The sequence below is a fragment of the Peromyscus californicus genome, unplaced genomic scaffold (assembly GCF_007827085.1).
Source record: "Peromyscus californicus insignis strain IS unplaced genomic scaffold, ASM782708v3 Scaffold_3__1_contigs__length_106647218, whole genome shotgun sequence".
Classification (NCBI taxonomy): Eukaryota; Metazoa; Chordata; class Mammalia; order Rodentia; family Cricetidae; genus Peromyscus; species Peromyscus californicus.
Window position 1 is genome coordinate 58,864,802 of NW_026294551.1, and position 19,287 is coordinate 58,884,088.

The 19,287-nt window shown below is 44.4% G+C and overlaps 1 protein-coding gene and 1 long non-coding RNA gene across 2 annotated transcripts in view; one reads left to right on the forward strand and one right to left on the reverse strand.

The window, feature by feature from the left end:
- Positions 1 to 1,458: 1,458 nt before the first annotated feature.
- On the reverse strand, positions 1,459 to 4,836 carry LOC128121903 (uncharacterized). Its single transcript, XR_008222285.1, has 2 exons — positions 4,553 to 4,836; positions 1,459 to 1,934 (listed from the first exon to the last, which is right to left on the reverse strand). It is a non-coding gene; the product is annotated as an uncharacterized LOC128121903 (long non-coding RNA).
- Positions 4,837 to 4,922: 86 nt separating this feature from the next.
- LOC128121902 (protoheme IX farnesyltransferase, mitochondrial) overlaps positions 4,923 to 19,287 on the forward strand; it is a 119,386-nt gene continuing 105,021 nt past the window's right edge. The window contains exons 1-3 of the mRNA XM_052756977.1: positions 4,923 to 5,056; positions 10,215 to 10,348; positions 12,213 to 12,531. Coding sequence (XP_052612937.1) covers positions 5,014 to 5,056; positions 10,215 to 10,348; positions 12,213 to 12,531 — 496 coding nt within the window. The 5' untranslated portion in view covers positions 4,923 to 5,013. The remainder of the gene's footprint in view (positions 5,057 to 10,214; positions 10,349 to 12,212; positions 12,532 to 19,287) is intronic.

The following is a 19,287-nucleotide window of genomic DNA, read 5'->3' on the forward strand; positions in this document are numbered from 1 at the left end:
CAAACTCCTGCTCCTGCTGCCAAGCCTTCCCCAGCATAACGCACTCTATCCCTCTGGAACCATAAGCTTAAACTCTGCTTAAGCTGCTTTTGGTAATGGTAATTTATCACAGCAACAACTTTGCTCTGAAAAGTGGACTCCTATTTTCATATAAAGTTTATATGACTTTCAGAAAACTGCAGTAATTTTTAAAGCTGAATTTCCAGGTCCACCATCAGAGCTTTTGATTTAAGAGGCTTTAGGTAGAACCTTGTATTCTTGCAAAGGTCCAAATAAGGACTAAGCACTCACAGTATAAAGGAATTTAAGTTGTAGACCTGTATTAGTATCCTGTTCGATACATATACAAAAGTGGGCCAAAGAAAGCTGAACCCAAGTCAGCAAATGCAAAATCAAGCAAATTTGTTTTAATGTTGAACTTCAATAACTTCACTGGTTATTCTAGAGTAGAATGAAAAAATACTAGACAACAGAGACTGTGCAATATATAATATATGGGACAGTACAGTAGGGAATTGAAAACATGCGTCTTGGTGTTAGACAGGCTTGAAATGTAAATGTGGCACCTTTTAGAATGTGAATCTGGAGAAATGGGTGACACACCTGAAATGCCAACAAATGTATCAGAGTTTTGAGAAAAAGGAACAAGGCTGCCATGACCAGGTGCTAGGGAACAGCACAGAGGGTACCAAAGGATGCTGTTTTGAAAATCTGCAATGCGTTGTCATAACAAATAGACTTCGGGTATGGCGAGACGGCTCAGCTGGTAAAATGTCTGTCCTGCACACCTGACAACCTGAATTCAACTCCTGGAAGGAACCCATGGTAGAAGGAGAGGACCAACTCCTGAAAGTTGTCTTCTGATCTTCACACATATGTCATGGCACACATGTGTATACACACACACACACACACACACACACACACACACACACACACACACACTTAAAAAAATAAAATCAATTTTGTTTGCTGTTGGGCTGAAGTTGCAAATGCAGAGAAAAAGAGGCTCACTGATTAAAAGCAGTAGCTGCTTCCAGAAAAGATATAAGGAGGGCCACATATTTCTAGTTGTTTCTTAAAGATTACTGTCCTGGAAGGCACTTACCTGGGATGCTGCTTGCTGGCTTGCCTTCTGCACATCTCCTTGTATTTTGGACTTTTACAGCATTTAATACTGACAGTTCACTTACCAGAGTACATAACCATTCTCTTAGAATTCCCCACAGCTAAAAAAAACTTAGTCTTTAAGCATGTTCTTAAGGTTATGTTTTCTCAAACATAGGATTTGTTTTCTCTGCTTGGAATGTTTCATTATCTACTTCACTGGGGTCCAAGATGCTGAGAAGGACAAACAAGGAGAGGAATGCCTTCCTGATGTGGTAAACCAGATGTTTACCATCACCAAAGGAGATTGGGTGCACAGTAAACAGCAAAAAACACAGCAGGAAACAAATGTATACAAAATGGCCTTTTATTTTTAGTGTTACTTAGAGCATTAGAGATTTATTTTATATTAGAAATAGTCACCACCACAACCTGGTGGTGCATACTGCAATCATGGTGCTCAGAAGGCTCATGCAGGAGAAGCACCAAGTTTAAAGTCAGCCCTGGGCTACATACTGAGACTGTATCTCAAAAAAAGTAATAATAATAATAATAATAACTTAAAAAAAAGTCCCTCTATTTGAATTTGTCTTATTTTCACTAAGTGTGGCTTCCTTTCTGGAGCGCTGCCACAGTCCCAGTTGTCTCGGTCTCACGTATCTTCAGCAAGCTCTAACGCACGTTGTTCAGCCCCCTAGGCCAGCCATTCACTGAGTACATAACCCAGGGTGCAAGAAACTGAAGTTTATATACTTTTCAGGCTTGTGACCGCAGAGCTTCAAGATGGCTGTCTCGGCATCAGGAGTTTTCAATCTCAACCCTGATTCCTGAGAATAAAAGAAGCAAGGTGGAAAGAACACCCCCCTTTACACGTTCAGTTCAACAGTAAACAAAAATTTTCCTCACAGCTTCACCAGCAGGCTTCTCTTTTTTCTTTCTCCTATCTGCGCGACACAGACATCCTACTGTTGGGAACTCTAGAAAACCGAGTGACAGGTAAGGATGAATAAAACTGTGCTGTCTTAAAGCAATCATGATTCTTCTTTGGTATTGGGAATTTTGCTTCCCTCAATATAGTCAGGGTCAGTTTATTACAAGGGTTACAAGTTGGAGAGAACTTACTCAGTATATATTCCTGCCAACCCACCCATTCTAAATAACTGTATTTTTCACATTTAGTACCCTAAAAGTCACATACGGAGTTGAGCCCTGGAAAGCTGCAAAGTAAAAGGTGCTTGAAGACTTCAACTGAAGTTATCTGTCTGGAATGATCCCAAAGGATGATCCTACCCTGATGTGATCAATCACCTTGGAGGAACAAGGAGGAACTCTGAGGAGCTGAGTTGGGTGGTCAAGTTCACAGGAGGCTGTAAATTCCAATCCCTTAAGAGTAGAACACCTACTCTAAGAACTCCCACCAGTAATCTACAAAGCTACCATGTTGTACTGTGCCTGGAGCTGGGGACAGATCAACCACACTGCTGCAGGTGCCCAGAACAGCTCTGCCCATGAGGGCCATGATGCAGCAAGAGTGGCACAGGGAGAAGGGCATAGCTTCTCTTCTTCCTTTCCCATCTGCCTGTACTTCCTGGAAGCACCTCCTCAAGATGCTGCTTTTTTTTTTTTTTTAATTGTTCAAAGAATCAGTGTGGGGCTGGAGGCAGAGTTCAGGAGTGCTTGCCTTCGTTAAACCCTTAGTACCAGGAGAACAAAGGAACCACTCCCATTCATGTCCATCAATACAGTTGTTCTTTACTATCCCTATTGTAAGTCTTCTTTGCAGACGGGAGACACACTTCTGCCAGGAGATACTAAGCAGAGGCTGGGAAACATATTATTAATGAGAAGCTATCATGATGAACAACAAAAACTGAGGGAGTTGGACAGTCTTTAGCATATTTCTATGAAAATAATACCCATTATCTTCATAAAAGATCTTACATCTGACAAATTGACATCAACTGTCTACACTACCATTGTAAGCATATTCAGAGTAGTTGTACAACTACCACCACAATCGACTTAATATTTTCATCGTCCCTCTATTCAAATATCTCTGTACCCATTAACAACCACTCCTCTTCTCTCCCTACCCCTTCTACTAGCCCTAGGTAATGACTTACCTACTTTCTCTCTTTAGCGATTGAAGTATTCTGGAATTTGCACATACATGGACACCATCCAGTAAGTGGTCTTTAGTGATTGACTTCTCTAACTTAGCACTGTTTTCAGGGTTGTAGTGTGTCTTTGTACTTTATTTTCATTATATGGCAAACAGAGACACTATGTGGATATACCACAGCATATGTATAATCAGTTGATGAGCACTTAGGTTCTATCCATTTCGGGATATTATGAGTGAACAAATGCTGTCATTTGTCTTGGGCATGTACCTGGAAAAGCCACAGCTGGGTCATGAGGTAGCACTGTGTTTAACTTATTGAGGAACACCTCAACTGTTTTTTAGAGTGGCTACAATAGTTTATATTCCCATAAGCAATGTACCAGGATTCAGATTTCTTCACAAACTTGCCAATTCCTGCTATTGCTTGATTTAATTTATAGCCATCTTAGGGAGTATGCAGGCCTACCACTTTTCGGTTTTATAACATGAATTTTAAGAATATATATGTGATATATATGTTATATATATATATATATATATATATATATATATATATATATATATATATATATATATATGAAACACTAATGTATATTCTATTGTTTGAATCATTCAATCTCTCCAGCCCTGGGGTTCCATATCATAACCATCCAACTGGGCATCTGAGGCCTAGTTTGCAAAAGGCTTACTAATTTATAATTAAAAAGGCAGACCCTTCAATGTCATTGAAGGCAACCAGTCCAGGAACGGTAGGTCTAGTTAGCCAAGATGGCTGCAAAGCAGAAGGCCTGACTCATCTAAGAATAAACAAACACTGTTGGTATGAATATAACCCCCAATTGTGCATTTGTTTTGTGTATTTAAGGCTTGCACTTCATGATATTTCACAGAACAGGGCATGTTCAAAAGGCTTGCAAAACAGTGGGATGCACAAAGTTGTTACTGACTTTTCAGTTACTATCCAGGAATCCACTCTCTTCTTCCTTAGTTTAGCATTAATTTGATGGGGACACAGTGAGGAACTGTGACTGGCCACAGAGAACAATCCCATTCTCGGCTCTGCCTTCCTTGGAAGCTGGAAAAACCAGAGTTCCTCCCACTGAGCAGCAAGCTGGCTCTCTAAAGCCTTCCTTCAGAAAGCCAACCTCACAGAAATGTTAACCTCATTCTGTGGCGTTTTCTACCTTATCTCTCTCAGGCTGACTCTCAAAAAGACCACCTCTTCAACGCAGAGGTACAGTGAGAGCTCCTACACAATCGGCTAGTCTCCTGTCTCAGTGCCCCTTGCCTAGCACCTGAGGTGAACCACAGAGATCTCACCTCATCGCCGAAAGCAGGCACCAACTGCCCTTGTAAGGCAGATTCTGCTCTTCTTTTACGGAGTTCCTGTCTTCCTCGTTCTTTTACTTACCAAACCCCAACCCGAGAAGCCGGAGGCTGTGCCATATCAGCTTGGCTGACAATTCATGAGGCTTCAAGCTCAGAGGACGCCCCGGCCGGGACCGAATCGCAGCCCTAACCCCGCCACGACGCGCCCTTCCGCCGGCGCACTCCGGGGATTCGGGGAGCACCCAGGTTCGGCCCGGAGCACCAGAGGCGCAGGTGAAGGCACCAGCTCTGCACCTCCACAACCTCCCGCAGCCTAGCTTCAGTGGCGGCGGGGAGCCGGAAGTGACGGACAGGAAGTCCCGCCTCAGTCATAGGGCGGTCCAGCAAGATGGCGGCGCCCAGGAGCCGGTGAGAGGACGCGGGGTTCCCGGGGACAGCTGCACCGGTGCGTTATGGCTGCGTCCCCGCACACCCTTTCCTCGCGCCTCCTCACAGGTATTGTACCCCACCGGGCACGATCGTGGGAGAATTCTTTTCTATTGGCCACGCGCGAGACCGTGGTTCCGGGCTGGCTGCAACCTTGGAAGCCCTTGGCTTGTCACCTGCCGGGGAGGTGACCTTTGGGGTAACCTGAAGGGACGAGGCCACGGAGATGTGGACCAGTTTTGTACCGTAGGCTAGGTGGTCCGTAACGTTGGGTGTCTCGTGCTTCTTTGGGGGTGTCAGACAGTGCAAGCTGGAGGGCCGGGTAAACCTGGGGTCTCCCCAAGCCTCAGGCATGTGAGAGCCGTGGTTCCTAGCCACTGCCTTGTAATGACAAGAGACGCACCTGCCCCCATTAAGGAGCTGCCTTCCAGCTTGAAGTGTCACCATGATAACCATGATAATGATAACTGCAGACTGAATCCCATTGAGACTTAGCTCTGTACCATCAGTATGGCTCTTTCCGTTAAAAGGACTTTTGACAAATGTTTATATCACAAATTCTTGAACAGGTCTCATGTCTTACCTTTCCAGAGAGGCTAACCTCTGCACTCTACCTAAACTAGGAGCCTTCATCCTTCTTTTCTCATATCACATTAGTTTATCATGGTTAGCACATGCTGTAAGTGTTCACACATGCAATTGCACAGATGTACAACACTTTAGTATGTTTCTCCTAATTAGATACATACTTCGTGAAGGTAGAGATTGCCTGTCTCTCTAGTTCACCATTGTATCCCTCATGCCCAGTACAGTTCCTATGTACATCGACCATACTCAGTCATTGCTGAATGAATGAGATTGTTCTGGTAGAAATATTAGGAGGAGATTGGTTTTGTTGCTGGTATCCGTGGATGATGGCCAGTTGGTCCATATTAGGGACAATATAGTAAAGTCAAGAACTACCTTCTCACACCCCAGAAGTATTTTGTAGGCCTCACTGTCACATGCAAGCTGCCCACGGTGTCTAGCTAACAGTGTTGATCCATGGTGCTTCCAGGAAGTTCTTTTCACCCGTGGGTTTGTGTGATCTCAGTGCAGATCATTTGACTTTTCTGTAACGAAACATTTACTTGTCTATAAATGAGGTAACTGAGTGAGATGATCTCAAAGGTCCCTTCTGGCTCATAAAATGGGGCAGCAAGTACAAGGGAGGGTAGAAGAGGCAAGGTTAGGCAGTACTTGGTAATTGTTGAAGCTGGGGGGTCTTGGAGACTCCTTGGATACCTCTGTTTTTATATGACTGCTATTTTCCATACTGAAAAGTTTGTGGGTTTTTTTTTTTTTGTTGTTTGGGGGGACAGGGGGTGTTCTGAGTCTTTTTGAGTCACTTCTTTGTTACTTTCTGTAATTCCTGCTGTGAGTGGTCTGAGATCCTGACCCTTGGTCCTCATTTTCAGAGGGCTCCTCTCTTCTTAGTGCTTGACTACCCTCTCTGCATGGAAGCTTCTCCCATATATCTTCCTCAGAGAAGCCTTTCTTTCCACCTTTCTGTTCCATATATCAGCTCCTTATAGGGCAATTCTATTTTGATTCCTGAGTCCCACCGTGTAGGAGATAGGCTGCATATGACCCTCTTGTCCCAGGAGTGGAACTAATAGCTTAGTTTCTAAAATTGAGCATACCTTCAGAAAAATCTTATCTGTGTGAATATATGAAAGATCCCACTCAGAAGTTTGATGGGCAGAGTTGGCAGTTAGGATCATTAGGGTTGTTAGGTGCCTTAGTAGTTACTTCCGAGTTTGCTTATAAAAGCCCAAATTATTTTCATTTCCATTAACTAAGCTTCAGGAACTTTCAAGCCACTGGTCTCCTTAGCTAATTTAAAAAGCCCCGCAGATGCAGTCTAGTGTTAATAGTGAACAGTGGTGTTAGGATCATCTCTCTAGATTTTTTAATGCATCTGTGTAAGCCCTGGATATCTTAAAGTGTACATGTGCTTACCCAGGCCTGAAGTAGCTTTCATTTTCTAGGTATTTGTTCAGGAACACGTGACACACTTTGACTAAACCAAGTGCAGGCATTATTTACAAATACGGTGTTCCAAGCTGTGTCCCCACCCCCTCCCCCACAGTGGTTGTTATTACTGCCATTCTGCAGAATTTCAGGTTGGCCCACCTAATCTTGGAAGAATTTCCCAAGTGGTTCCCAGGCAAACACGTCTCCATCCATTTGAAAGTGAGCGTGTCATAATTGTGGTTTGAGGATGTGGTTTCGGTGCCAGTTGGCTCCCCTCTACTGTGAGATAATGGCCTTGTATTTCCAGAGGCAGCTTATTCTCACAGTTCAGGAAGGCTATGTGGGCTTGTCAGTCACCAAACATCATTTCACTTTATTATCTGGCAAGCGTCCCGTAGCTGTGGTAGCAGAGGTGACTAAAGGAGAGACTGCCATCAAAGATCTAAACTACGTTGATGGTGTTTTCTTTCCTTGGGGAGACAGAAGCAGTGCCTACTCCCTCATCATAAGGTCCTAATGAAAAACCAAATTATGATTCCACCAGCATTCGCCCTAGGGACCCAGTGTGTTTATTGGGTTGCTTGTAGAGCATGGCTGGGGGGCTACTGGTAGGAGTGGGGGATCTCAAAGCAGCTGCACTTTCAAGTTTGTACCCAGTGTGGAGGATGGCTTCTCCATAGCCACATGGAGCCCCTTCAGTGAACCTTTCCCAGCCGGTTACTCCAGCACCTCTACGTCCTGAGGCCACATGCAATTAAGGTATAATTGCAAACAAATGGTTGTGAGGAGTGGCTGGAATCTCAGGTGAGAGTCCAAGCCCTCCCCAACCCTTCATCTATGAAGGAATGTCAACAGCTAGCAAACTGGATCCTGATGCACTTTTGCAAGCAGGCAAAGCTGGTCTGGTGCAGATGGAGGCTGTTTTGTCCAGAGGACTGCATTCTATAACACATGGGAACAGTGTGCATTAAGAAGTGCTGTCGTGGGGCTGGAGAGATGGCTCAGCAGTTAAGAGCACCGACTGTTGTTCCAGAAGACCTGTGTTCAGTTCTCAGCACCCACATGGCAGCTCACAACTGCCTGTAACTCTACCTCCAGGGGATCTGACATTCTCACACAGACACGCAGGGAAAACACCAGTGGACATAAAAAATAAGTAAATCATTTTAAAAAAAGTGCTGTCTTCACATGCAGATCCCCCACAGCCAAACATCAGGCAGAACTAGGAGAAACCTATGGAAGAGGGGAGGAAGAATTGTAGGAACCAGAGGGTCAAGGGCACCACAAGAACACATTCCACAGAATCAACTAACCAGGCCTCACAGGGGCTCACAGAGACTATAAACAACAATCAGGGAGCCTCTATGGGTCTGACCTAGGTCCTCTGCATATGGTTGTGTAGCTTGGTGTTCTTGTGGCACTCCTAGCAGTGTGAGCGGAGGCTGTCTCTGACTCTTTTGCCTGCTCTTGGGACCCTTTTCCTCCTAGTTGGTTGCCTCATCCAGCCTTATATGAGGGGATGTGCCTCATCTTAATGTAACTTGTTATGCCATGTTTGGTTGATATCCTTGGGAGGCCTGCTCTTTTCTGAAGGCAAACAGTGGGGGAGTGGATTTGGGGGAAAGGGGAAGTGAGGGCGAGGGACTAGGAGGAGAAGAAGGAGGGGGAAACTGTGGTCAGGATGTAATATATGAGAGAAGACTAAATAAAAAATTAAAAAATAATAAAAAAGTGTCATCATAAAACATAACATAACATGATAGAATAGTGAAAGAGACTGAAAATTTGATAGGTAGAGCGTAGATTGCATACAAGGAAACAGTGGGAATAAAGTTGATCCAGGAGTGTGTAGTGTGTTTAGTTGGAAGGTCATAAGGCAGTATTGCTGTGATAAAGTAGATGTGCACCTTTGTGTTTGAAATACATGCTCGGTGTGGTGGTTTGAATATAGGCACAGGCATTTGAACACTGGGTCCCAAGAGGTGGTGCTGTTTGGGGAGGCTTAAGGGGTACAACCTGTGAAACATGGGTTGGGAAAGAGGAGATGCATGAAGCAGGATGGCTGCCTTCACTCTAACTGCTTGACTCTGCTTCAGTCTGAGCTCATGGAGTCTTTGAGTAGGAATAGAAAGAGAGGGGCGGGTGTGACCTGCATGTCTTACCTTGAGTCTGTTTTCCTGCCTATGTAACCCCAGGGAGGAGGCCTTCTCAATCCTAATACTTTGTCAGCTTCCAGAGCCCTGTAGGTTTGGTAGGTTCTTGAGTATTACAAGCCTTCCTCTAGCAGGGAATTCTTAAATTCAATGAAAAAAACTACACAATACATAGAAAATTGAAGAACACTAGGAAACTAAGAAGCAGAAAACAGCACAGAGAAACTTTAGGTTGTGGAAGCCATGAGAGGAGACACTTTAGAAGAGATCAGCTGGGAACCTAGAGGGTAAGTGAGGGATAGCCTCAGTGTCTATGCTATCCCATGCTGGGGACCTAGAGGGTAAGTGAGGGATAGCCTCAGTGTCTATGCTATCCCATGCTGGGGACCTAGAGGGTAAGTGAGGGATAGCCTCAGTGTCTATGCTATCCCATGCTGGGGACCTAGAGGGTAAGTGAGGGGTAGCTGCAGTGTCTATGCTGTCCCATGCTGGGACCCTAGAGGGTAAGTAAGGGAGATCTGCAGTGTCTATTCTGGCCCATGCTGGACAAGGATGATGCCTGAGACAAGCTCTGAATTTCTTGATTTGAGAGGTTTAATAAAGTGATTAAAATTCAAATTTGGATGCAATAGAGAAGCAGCTTATTCCTAACTGGGTCGACAGTCATATTTTACTGGAAGTCATTTTCCCTTCCTTGTAGTTATCTTAACTATGCAAAGGAAATGTAAACCTTCATTTGAGTTTACCGGCGTTCAGTGAGAAAACATGGACGCTGCCTTTTCTACTTTATGAAAAGTGAACTCATTGCGTTGTGTTTTCTTCTCAAAAACATCTACAGTGTGGTAGTCTCCTGAATTCTTGTAACCAGAGTGATGTGGAAGTGACGTTTCCCATCCCTGACCTAAGCCTAGCGCTGATGAGTGCCATTTATCCCCAGGTTGGAATCAGGTGGTTTGGAGACCAGCCTCACACAGCAGCATCTTGCTTGGCTTTGATGTAGGCGCTATTGAGTGAGCAGCCGCCATTTCAACATGCCTTCTTCTGTCTCCCTGTCACAGGCTCGGTGGGAGGATGTGTCTGGTATCTAGAGAGACGAGCTCTACGGGAATTGCCCCACAGGGTCACGCATCTGTTCAGGAGTGTCAACAATCAGTGGGTCATGGTCCAGCACTGGAGCTTCCTCAAGCGTATGGTAAGTAGACGTCTTCCTTCACTGGCTCTGCGTCTCAGCTTTTCTCTGGGTGAGGGAATTGCGGAGATTCTGTCAGAAGAAAAGTTTTAGGAAGTACTGTTTGAAAGGGTCTTTTATTTAGTGTTCTCTTAAGTTTATCCAAAAACTTTAATCTCTTGTTTTGATTATTCTTAACTGAAACCAGAATAATTCTGGCATTTGAGGTTAAATAGATGATCTTGAATTTATTGATTAAGTTTGGAGAAAGATGGAAAACTTATGGCATCTTTCGACCAGGCTAAAATTAGGAAAAGCTGAACTTGTGTGATGCATCTTTTATACATTCTTTGAAGTTATGTAAATATGTCTGTAAGACAGAAGTCCTTGTTAACAGTGTGATCTTATTTTCTTCGACCACTGGTGCATTTGAAAGGTCTTTAAAAATACCTCTGAGGGACTGGAGAATGGCTCAGTCAGTAAAGCGCTTGCTTTGCCACCTCGAGGATCTGAGTTCGATCCCCACAGCCAACATAAAAGAGCTAGTGTGGTAGTGAGCGCTTGTTACCTCAGTTCCAATGAGGCAAACAGGAGCCCTGGGACCTGCTGGCCAGCCAGCTAAGCCCATTCGGTGAGCCCCACAGCCCAGCAAGAGACTGTCTCAGAAAATAAGATGGACTGGCCTGGAGAGATGGCTCAGAAGTTAAGAGCACTGGCTGTTTTTCCAGAGGTCCTGAGTTCAATTCCCAGCAACTACATGGTGACTTAGAACCATCTATAATGAGATCTGATGCCCTTTTCTGACGTGTAGGTATACATGCATACAGAACACTGTATATATAATAAATAAATAAATCTTAAATAATAAAAAAAAAGATGTATGGCTCCTGAGGAGAGACACTGAAGACTGACCTATGACTTGTGTTTGTACCCTCACTACATGTGAACACACACACACACACACACACACACACACACACACACACCCCTGAGCAGACTAACGATTTTGTAACTTACTAGTGCTTTCACAGTGGCACTGACTGTCTAGTTTCCTACAGGCCTGTGTCTGTGTTGATACACCATGAGATTGTGGCAACATGATGACTCGATCTTCTAGAAAAGGGTCGTCGAATAGTAATACAGCTGGAAATTCCTAGTGCTGCTCTGGCAGACTAGCAAATCATAGTCCAGTATGATTTAGAAACATCTCACCCTTTCATTAAAACACCTGCTTTAACTTAGAATTTAATTAATGTAAAATCTTACTAAAATTCAGTGTATTTGTCAATTTTAGAAGTTTGGTGTCCTCATCTATAAATAAAACAGTTATAAATAATGTTCTACCTTTAAATACTGTTGTGAAAGTTAACTGAAATATGTATTAATAGGAAAAATAAGGACCCTCATAACGTTACTAGTAATTACTAGTTTTTGTCCATCAGTGATAGGGGCTGACTCCAAAATGTGTTCTTTCCTCATCCCACACTGCCACATAACTGCAACGCGAGTAGCCCTGTTAGTCTTCCAGTGAGCTCCCCTCAAGGCTGTTTGCTTAAGAGCTCAGGTGGTCCATAGCTGACCTTGGCTATCTGGAGACAGTTTTGTGGTATTTAGATTAGAAAGTCCTGCCTTCAGGAAGGTCAGTGAACGACAGTATCTTCTTTGCAGGAACTTAGATTCCTAGATTTTTCTAAACCACAAATTTAAAGGCATAGCCCGTGCATTAATTTTATCTCTGTATCTTTCAGTGCTGATGTCTGTGTCACCCACATCGTAGGTGCGTGCTGTGCTAGCCATGTTAAAGTCGTAGTACGCTCTTGCAAGCAGTGAAAACTGCCAAGCGACATCCTCGTTTTTAGTAATACATGCTGTTTGTCTGTCCATCTAGTATGTCACACAGCTGCACAGAGGCCTTAGCCAGCGAGTCAAACCCAAGCCAGAACCAGCGACTTCTCCCTTCCTTGAACACACGTCCTCAGGGCAGGCCAGGGCAGAAGTGGACGAGCTGCCATCTCTTTCAACACCCAACCTGCCACTGTCCCCGAAGCCAAATGAGGAGCTGATGGAGCTGGAGGCCGCCTCCGTAGTGGAGCGTTCTCTAGACACAGCCAAAGAGACAAAGGAAGAGAAGCAGTGGAAAGAGATGAAGCTTCACGCTGACGACCTGCCCGGCATTTTGGCTCGACTGTCCAAGATCAAACTCACAGGTACCTGGTTTTTTGAGACTGTTTTGTTTTTCTACTGAGCTGTGTTTATTACCTCCCTCAAACGTTGAAACTCAAGAATTTTCTTTCCTCTTATTAGGATTCCCACTGGGATATTCTGAATTCTGCTTCTACAGAATTGTGGATTGTGTTACATTGTAACCTTTATGCAAAATTGATCTCATGTGAATTAAAGTAGATGTTTATCCTGCCTGTTTCCTTATGCTTACTATGTTTATAGCCACCATGCTTTTAAAATGCAGTACCTGAGTTCAGGAAGCTGCACTGTGCTACATAGTCTAAGCCCACGTGGAGACATCAGCTACTCTGTGTTCTGTCCCCTGTTCTGTCCCTCTGTGTGTGCAGGGCTCTGGACTAGATTGCTCCAAGGATATTTGGAAGTGTTTCTCCTTCTAATTCCAGTGTTAGATCAATCTTCTTGCATCTAGTTGGGTATTAGACCATAATAGTGATGCTTATTGTGTGGACTGCCCTGTGAGCATCCGATGCTAGAGTTAGACCCAGCTGTGTGACAGCTGGTTTAAGAGTGTCCTGGTCCCCTGCACACTGAAGACCTGCACCCTGTTCTTGGATGGAGGTGAAGGGACAGTATGGCAAGCTGTGATCAGGCTAAACCAGGTGCCCTTTGAAGACAGAAAGTGGCAAATAGAGTCTCATCAGATGAACAGAAATAAAGGCTCTGAGCATAGAGATGGATGGCGGAAAGAATGATTTCATTTCTCTCTAAAGGTACGGACACCAAAAATCTAGGGTGAAGGATGTGAACTAGAAAACTTCTTTCCTTAGTGACCAAACCCACTTAAAGGAAATTCTCTCTTTGCTGGGAGTGGGTGGGGTGTTGAATGGACATAGTGAGTGTGATAGAGTCTAGCAGGAATTCTGTGGTGTAACTAACAGCACGAGTCTAATTCTGCATGAAGACATGTTCTGGCTAAGCAAGAGCTCACCACATCTCTAAAGCCTTGTGATTTTTGCAAGAGGTCTGGGCATCATGCTATTGACATATTAAGAATAAGTATCAGAAGGTTACAGCCATACAGATGTCACCTAAGAAGTGGGACCTGAGGAGGTCAGCCTCAGAAGTGGCCCCTGTCAGCAGCAGGCTCTTCTTTGTGCGGTGTCATTGAACACGTCTGGTCTGCTGATGGGTCCACTTCTCTTATCATCCTGTCCCTGTCAGGAACAGTAGCAGGATTCTCTCCTCAGTGAGAGGCCAGTCTCTTTCAGCCCTAGTCAAGCATCTGAGTGTAAGCCAGAGAACCTTCTGCAGTGCCTCTAAAATGTGCTTCCCCTCTACAACTGCTATTCTGATTCAGGCTGGGAACATCCAGGGCCACCGCTTTTTGAGATTTGTTTATTTCTAATTTTAGGTGTATAGGTGTTTCACCTGCGTGTGCCACTTGCATGCCTGGTGTCCACAGGCCAGAAGAGGGTGGCAGAACCCATGCAACTGGAGTCACAGAGGGTTGTGAGCAGCCTTATGGGTGCTGGGAACTGAACTATGGTCCTCTGGAAAAGCAGCCAGTACTCTTAACCACTGAGCCATCTCTCCAGCCCCCTGTTATTTATCTATCTATCTATCTATCTATCTATCTATCTATCTATCTATCTATCTATCTATCTATTTATTTATTTATTATTTTTTTTTTTTTTGCTGCAGCTCCTAATTGTCCCTTTGTCTTCCTCCACCTCCACTGCAGTTCATGTCACTCCGAGCTGCCAGCTACTTTCCCTAGATACCACCTCCAGTCGTTGGTTGTTTTCCTAACCTACACAAGAGGCCGTTGAGTCTATATATTACCCTCGGCCCCGACTCTGCCTGCTTCTAAGGCAGTGTACTATAGTGACAGCCCGTTCTTGCCTCTCAGCTTACCTGTTCCATACTACCATGGGAGACTGACCTGCCCATCTCACTTCTAATCAGATCTTTTGGGTCTCTCCAGGAAGCCTGCATGGGGTTCCCGTCTTGAGATTCTAGCTGGACATTTACTCACCAGTAAAGTCTTAGGTGGTTTTTCTTCATCCTTTTGAGATAGTTTACACGTCTGTAAGGGAGGAAATACCATAAATACATCATTTCAGAATTTTAATTGTATAATGTATTAAAGCCACTCAGCAATGTTCCTTACAAATGGGAGGTGCTGAAAGGTGGGTTTGCAAATAGTTATGGGTAAATATTTAAGCGTCTACTGGCTAGGTGTTGTGTTTCCAGCGGGTTTGTTTCTGTCCAAGCAGATTGTATAGGTGGGTAAGGGTTTACTAGGCAGGGAGATGACAGGGACCACAAGCAGCAGTAGAAGCCGGAACAGGCCAAGAACCCTGCTGCATCCTGCCCATTTAGAAAATTGAAATCTGACTCGGGTGTCGAGTAGGGGAGGCGCTGGGAGGGTTAGTGTTGTCATATGGGCACTTACTCTGTTGAAGAGTTGCACTGTTAAACCACAGTGGTAACAAGTTCTAGAAGGTTTCATAGAGAAAGATGGTCACTTTGTGATTTCTTTCTGTTTTAAGCATCTTAGTTGCCATTAAATCTGAAGGCTAAGTCAAAAACAAGCTTCAGAGAGTGCTGAGGTGTGCATCTTCAGCTGAAAGCATACCCTTGCAGCTCACTAGCTGCACAGAACAGTGGGTTTGTGAACTCAGACCGTGTTCATGCACCTGTTACCCTCACCTGCACCCTCCTTTGGTTTACCTCCAATAGTTCTGCTTCTGTGTTCACATATAGTTTGTATCTAGATCTCATGAGCGAAAACATGTGACATTTGTCTTTCTTAGTCTGGCTTATTTCAGTTAACACAATCTCTGGTTCCATCCATTTTCCTACGACAACAAGATTTCATTCTTCTTTATAGCTGAATAAGACTCCATTGTGTGTATACTTAGCACATTTTCTTTATCTGCTTTTCTACTGATGGATACCTAGGCTGATGTAACTCAGCTGCTGTGAACTGTGTTATAGTAAGCTTCCCATTCCCAGTTTTGGACTTTGGAAGTCAGACTGAGTATATTTTGTATTATGAGATGGCCATGAGCCTATGGGGCAAGGAATGTTATGGTTTAGATGTGAAATGATTCCCATAAGCTCATTTTTTCAATCCTTTGTCTCCAGCCAGTGGCACGACTTGGGAGGTTATGGGACCTTTGGGAGGTGGGCCTCGCTGAAGGAAGGGGGTTGCTGTGGGTGGGCTCTGGGTTACAGCCTCGCCCTGTTACAGCTGGAATCCTCCCTGCTTGCTGACTAGCCCTAGGATGTAATCAAGCTGCCTCTGGCTCCTGCACCATTACTTCCATCGTGAACACTGCCCTGCCTTTTTAGCCACAAAACTATGAGCTAAAAGAACCCCCGAAATGGAACAAAGCAGCTCCTCTGCCCGAAAGTGCTGTGCCCAGGATTCTGTCACTGACCTGAGCACAGCAGCCCTTTGTCCCGTGTCCTCTTACCACCAGCCATGCTCACTGAAAGTGTCTTCGTTACATTCTTCGGGTTAGTGTTTGTGACACTTTGTTTTCTTTTACTCTGTCCCACTTACCTTTTCCCTTTGGTGAGTTCAGGTGGGTCCTGTCTTACTCGTAGTTAGGAAGGCCTGACTACCACATGCCATAAAGTCCTAGTTCAAGGTCCTTGTGATATGCCTATATGTTTGTTCAGTCTGTAAGGATTTTGTGTCATCTAGTATCAATTTCGCTAGAAATGGAGTAAGGTGACATGGCTCACAGTCCTGCTGAGCCGTGTTCTCCTGTATCCTTCAATTTATTGGCACCCAGTTGCACCTTTAATCTCAGTACTTGAGAAGCTGAGGCTGACTGATCTCTGAGATCAAGGTTGGCCAGGGCTTTACAGTGAGACCCTTTCTAAAAGAAGGGAAAAAGAAAGAAAGAAGGATGAGGGAAAGATGAGTTTGATCTTGGCAAATTCTTTGGGCAAATCGCTTCAAAGGACAGGGGTCCAATGGAATTCTATTATGGAAGACCTGGGGTTCTTCAGATGGAGTTAGCAGTGTGGTCACAGAAAAGAACAGGTGTTGGGGGTGGTAGGTAGAGTGAGCAGAGCAGAGGGCCCAGGGCAGAATTCCTTAAAATCATTCCTTCTAGTTCTTACGAAATGCCTGTAATAATCCTGTGAGGCAACAGATGATCAAGGAGTGGGAAACAAGAAAAGACTCTGTCACTGGCAGAGGTGCAGACCCCTCTCCACAGGAAGGACTTGGACCACACTGCAGATGCAGGAGGACCACTCAGAAGCCTGGCTGGAAAGGTACAGAAAGTCGGTGCCCACTACCTGGAAGTCAGGAAATGGCAGGCATAGTTTCTTCTCAATGCTTCCAGGAGCTGCTTTGAGTAATATACTTCATTTTGTAAAGTTTATCTGATGAGTATTTCATTAGTAACAAATAAAGGGTGACTAATTTAAGGTCAGGATTTTTTCGCTACAACTTTTTTTATTCTGGCTATTGTACTGTTTTTCCTTTTATGTGGCTTATGTGGTTGTATATCTGAGTTGGCATTCCAGATACAGCAGGATTTAATATGTAAAACCTGAGTCTGGAATCTTAAGCAGGTAGTAATCATTTAATATCTTAATTATTCTTCAGTGTACATGGATGCACTGACTCCTGTGTGTCAAAGGGTAAAGAACACTGATGGCATGCTGGTTAAAATGGTGATTCCTTGCCACTGTGGGGGGACTCAGATTCTCTGGGTCCAGGACATGACTCAGAGATCTGAATGTTTGATATGTAATACCAGGTGCAGGTGATCAGAAACCTATCTCAGAAACCTGATGGAGGCAGAACCCAGACATCAAACTCGTTCCCAGACATGTTGGTCTGGCTGGTGCTGGGGAGAGCTTGCTTACCGAGAGCCAGAGCTGGCAGGTAGGACAGCTGGCCACAGGAAAGGCAGCTGGGCAGAACCTGGACCACACAAGAGAGGCATGCAAAAGCAAGATGTTCCAAGGAACGGGGACTACCTCCTCCTCACCTACAACCACAGATGGAAGAGACCTGGGGTCGTAAATTTCCCCCATATGATTTTATTTATCCCACGTGACTAATTGAATTAAAGCCATTTCCTTCTGCTTATTTCATCTAAAGAGGTAGCACCGTTTAGTGACCCTTAGCCCTCTCATCTGACTGACCTTGTACTTTCCTCTTTAGTTTATTACTTGAACCCATACAGCCTGGAGTCAGCAGGACTATTTCTTTAAGGAGAGCCCTGATACACGTAAATTGATTTCTCTTGGACTTTTAACATCTTAGACAATTCATTTCTAGCTAATGGCAGCTGAGGCAGGAATTTTTGAGAGCCAGCAGTCACATTATAGAACGAGTCTTTTCTGTGCTTCCTCTAGAGCTATAATATGCCAAGGAAGGGCTGGATACTGATCAGACTTCAGATTTCCTTTGGAGGAGGACAGACTAGCTGCAGCCCGGATCCTAGGCCCTTTTACCAGGACGTGGGCCAAACCTTTGCTGGTGTGAATGTCATTTGAAAACGTGTGTGTGTGTGTGTGTGTGTGTGTGTGTGTGTGTGTGTGTGTGTGTGTGTGTGAGTGAAGGAAAGTAAAACTGAGTTTATAAAGGAGTAATAGGCCTCCCTTGAGCCCCCTGCCAGCTGAGCTATTTACAATAATGTTTTTGCAGTTTGTTGCAGGGACCACACTAGGGTGAGGAAATTTTATTTGGATTAGGATCATAAGAGGCTGTAGTGACTCAACTGGGTTTAGACTGAATATAGGTCAATAAAAAGCAGGACTTTCCTGACGAACATCTGTGCTGAAAAGTTACTTTTCCCAAGGCCAGCACACTAAATAGATTGTTTATTGGAACCAATAGCTCAAGCTGTTGCTAGAGCTGATTGAGACCACAGTGGGTAGACCTTCCCCACAGTCCCTAACGCTGCTTTTTATTCAAAGACAAGTAGAAATAGGACACTGGCTCATTTTAGATTGCTTTGTGTGGCTTACTGGGGTCTCTGGTGTTAGTTGTACCAAGCAACTCCCATGCTCTCACAGTAAAGCCATCCTACTTGCAGAGTTAGAGGGATCCCTTGAGGTTTACACTTTGAATAATGGGAAATAATACTTCCTGACTCTTTCTGTAGTATTTTAAGTTATGTAACTATCAAGTATTTGTTTTAAGAAAACACAAATAGGTTTAAAAAAAGAAGATTGAAATGCTCTTATAATTTTACCATGTCAAAATAACAGTCATTTTATAGATTTTGGTAAATTAGCTCATAGAATTTAATATCATACTCATCTTTTTGTATGAGTCTTGCTTTGATTTTGGTGACTTAAGTTGTTATTTGTTTTGTTTTAGTTTTCTTAAGACAAAAATCTAAAATAAGAGGGCTGGTCAAATGGCTGGGGTGTTAAGAGCACTTGCTGCTGTTGCAGAGGCCCTGAGGCCAAATCCTAGAGCCCACACTGGAGAGTTCCCAACTGCCTGCATGTAGAGCACTTGCTGCTGTTCCAGAGGCCCTGGGACCAAATCCCAGAACCCACACTGGGGAGCTCCCAACTGCCTGCATGTAGAGCACTTGCTGCTGTTCCAGAGGCCCTGGGACCAAATCCTAGAGCCCACACTGGGGAGCTCCCAACTGCCTGCATGTAGAGCACTTGCTGCTGTTCCAGAGGACCTGGGACCAAATCCTCGAACCCACACTGGGGAGCTCCCAACTGCCTACATTGCAGCTCCAGTCCTAAGGGGTCAGATGTTCTCTTCTGGCCTCTGTTGG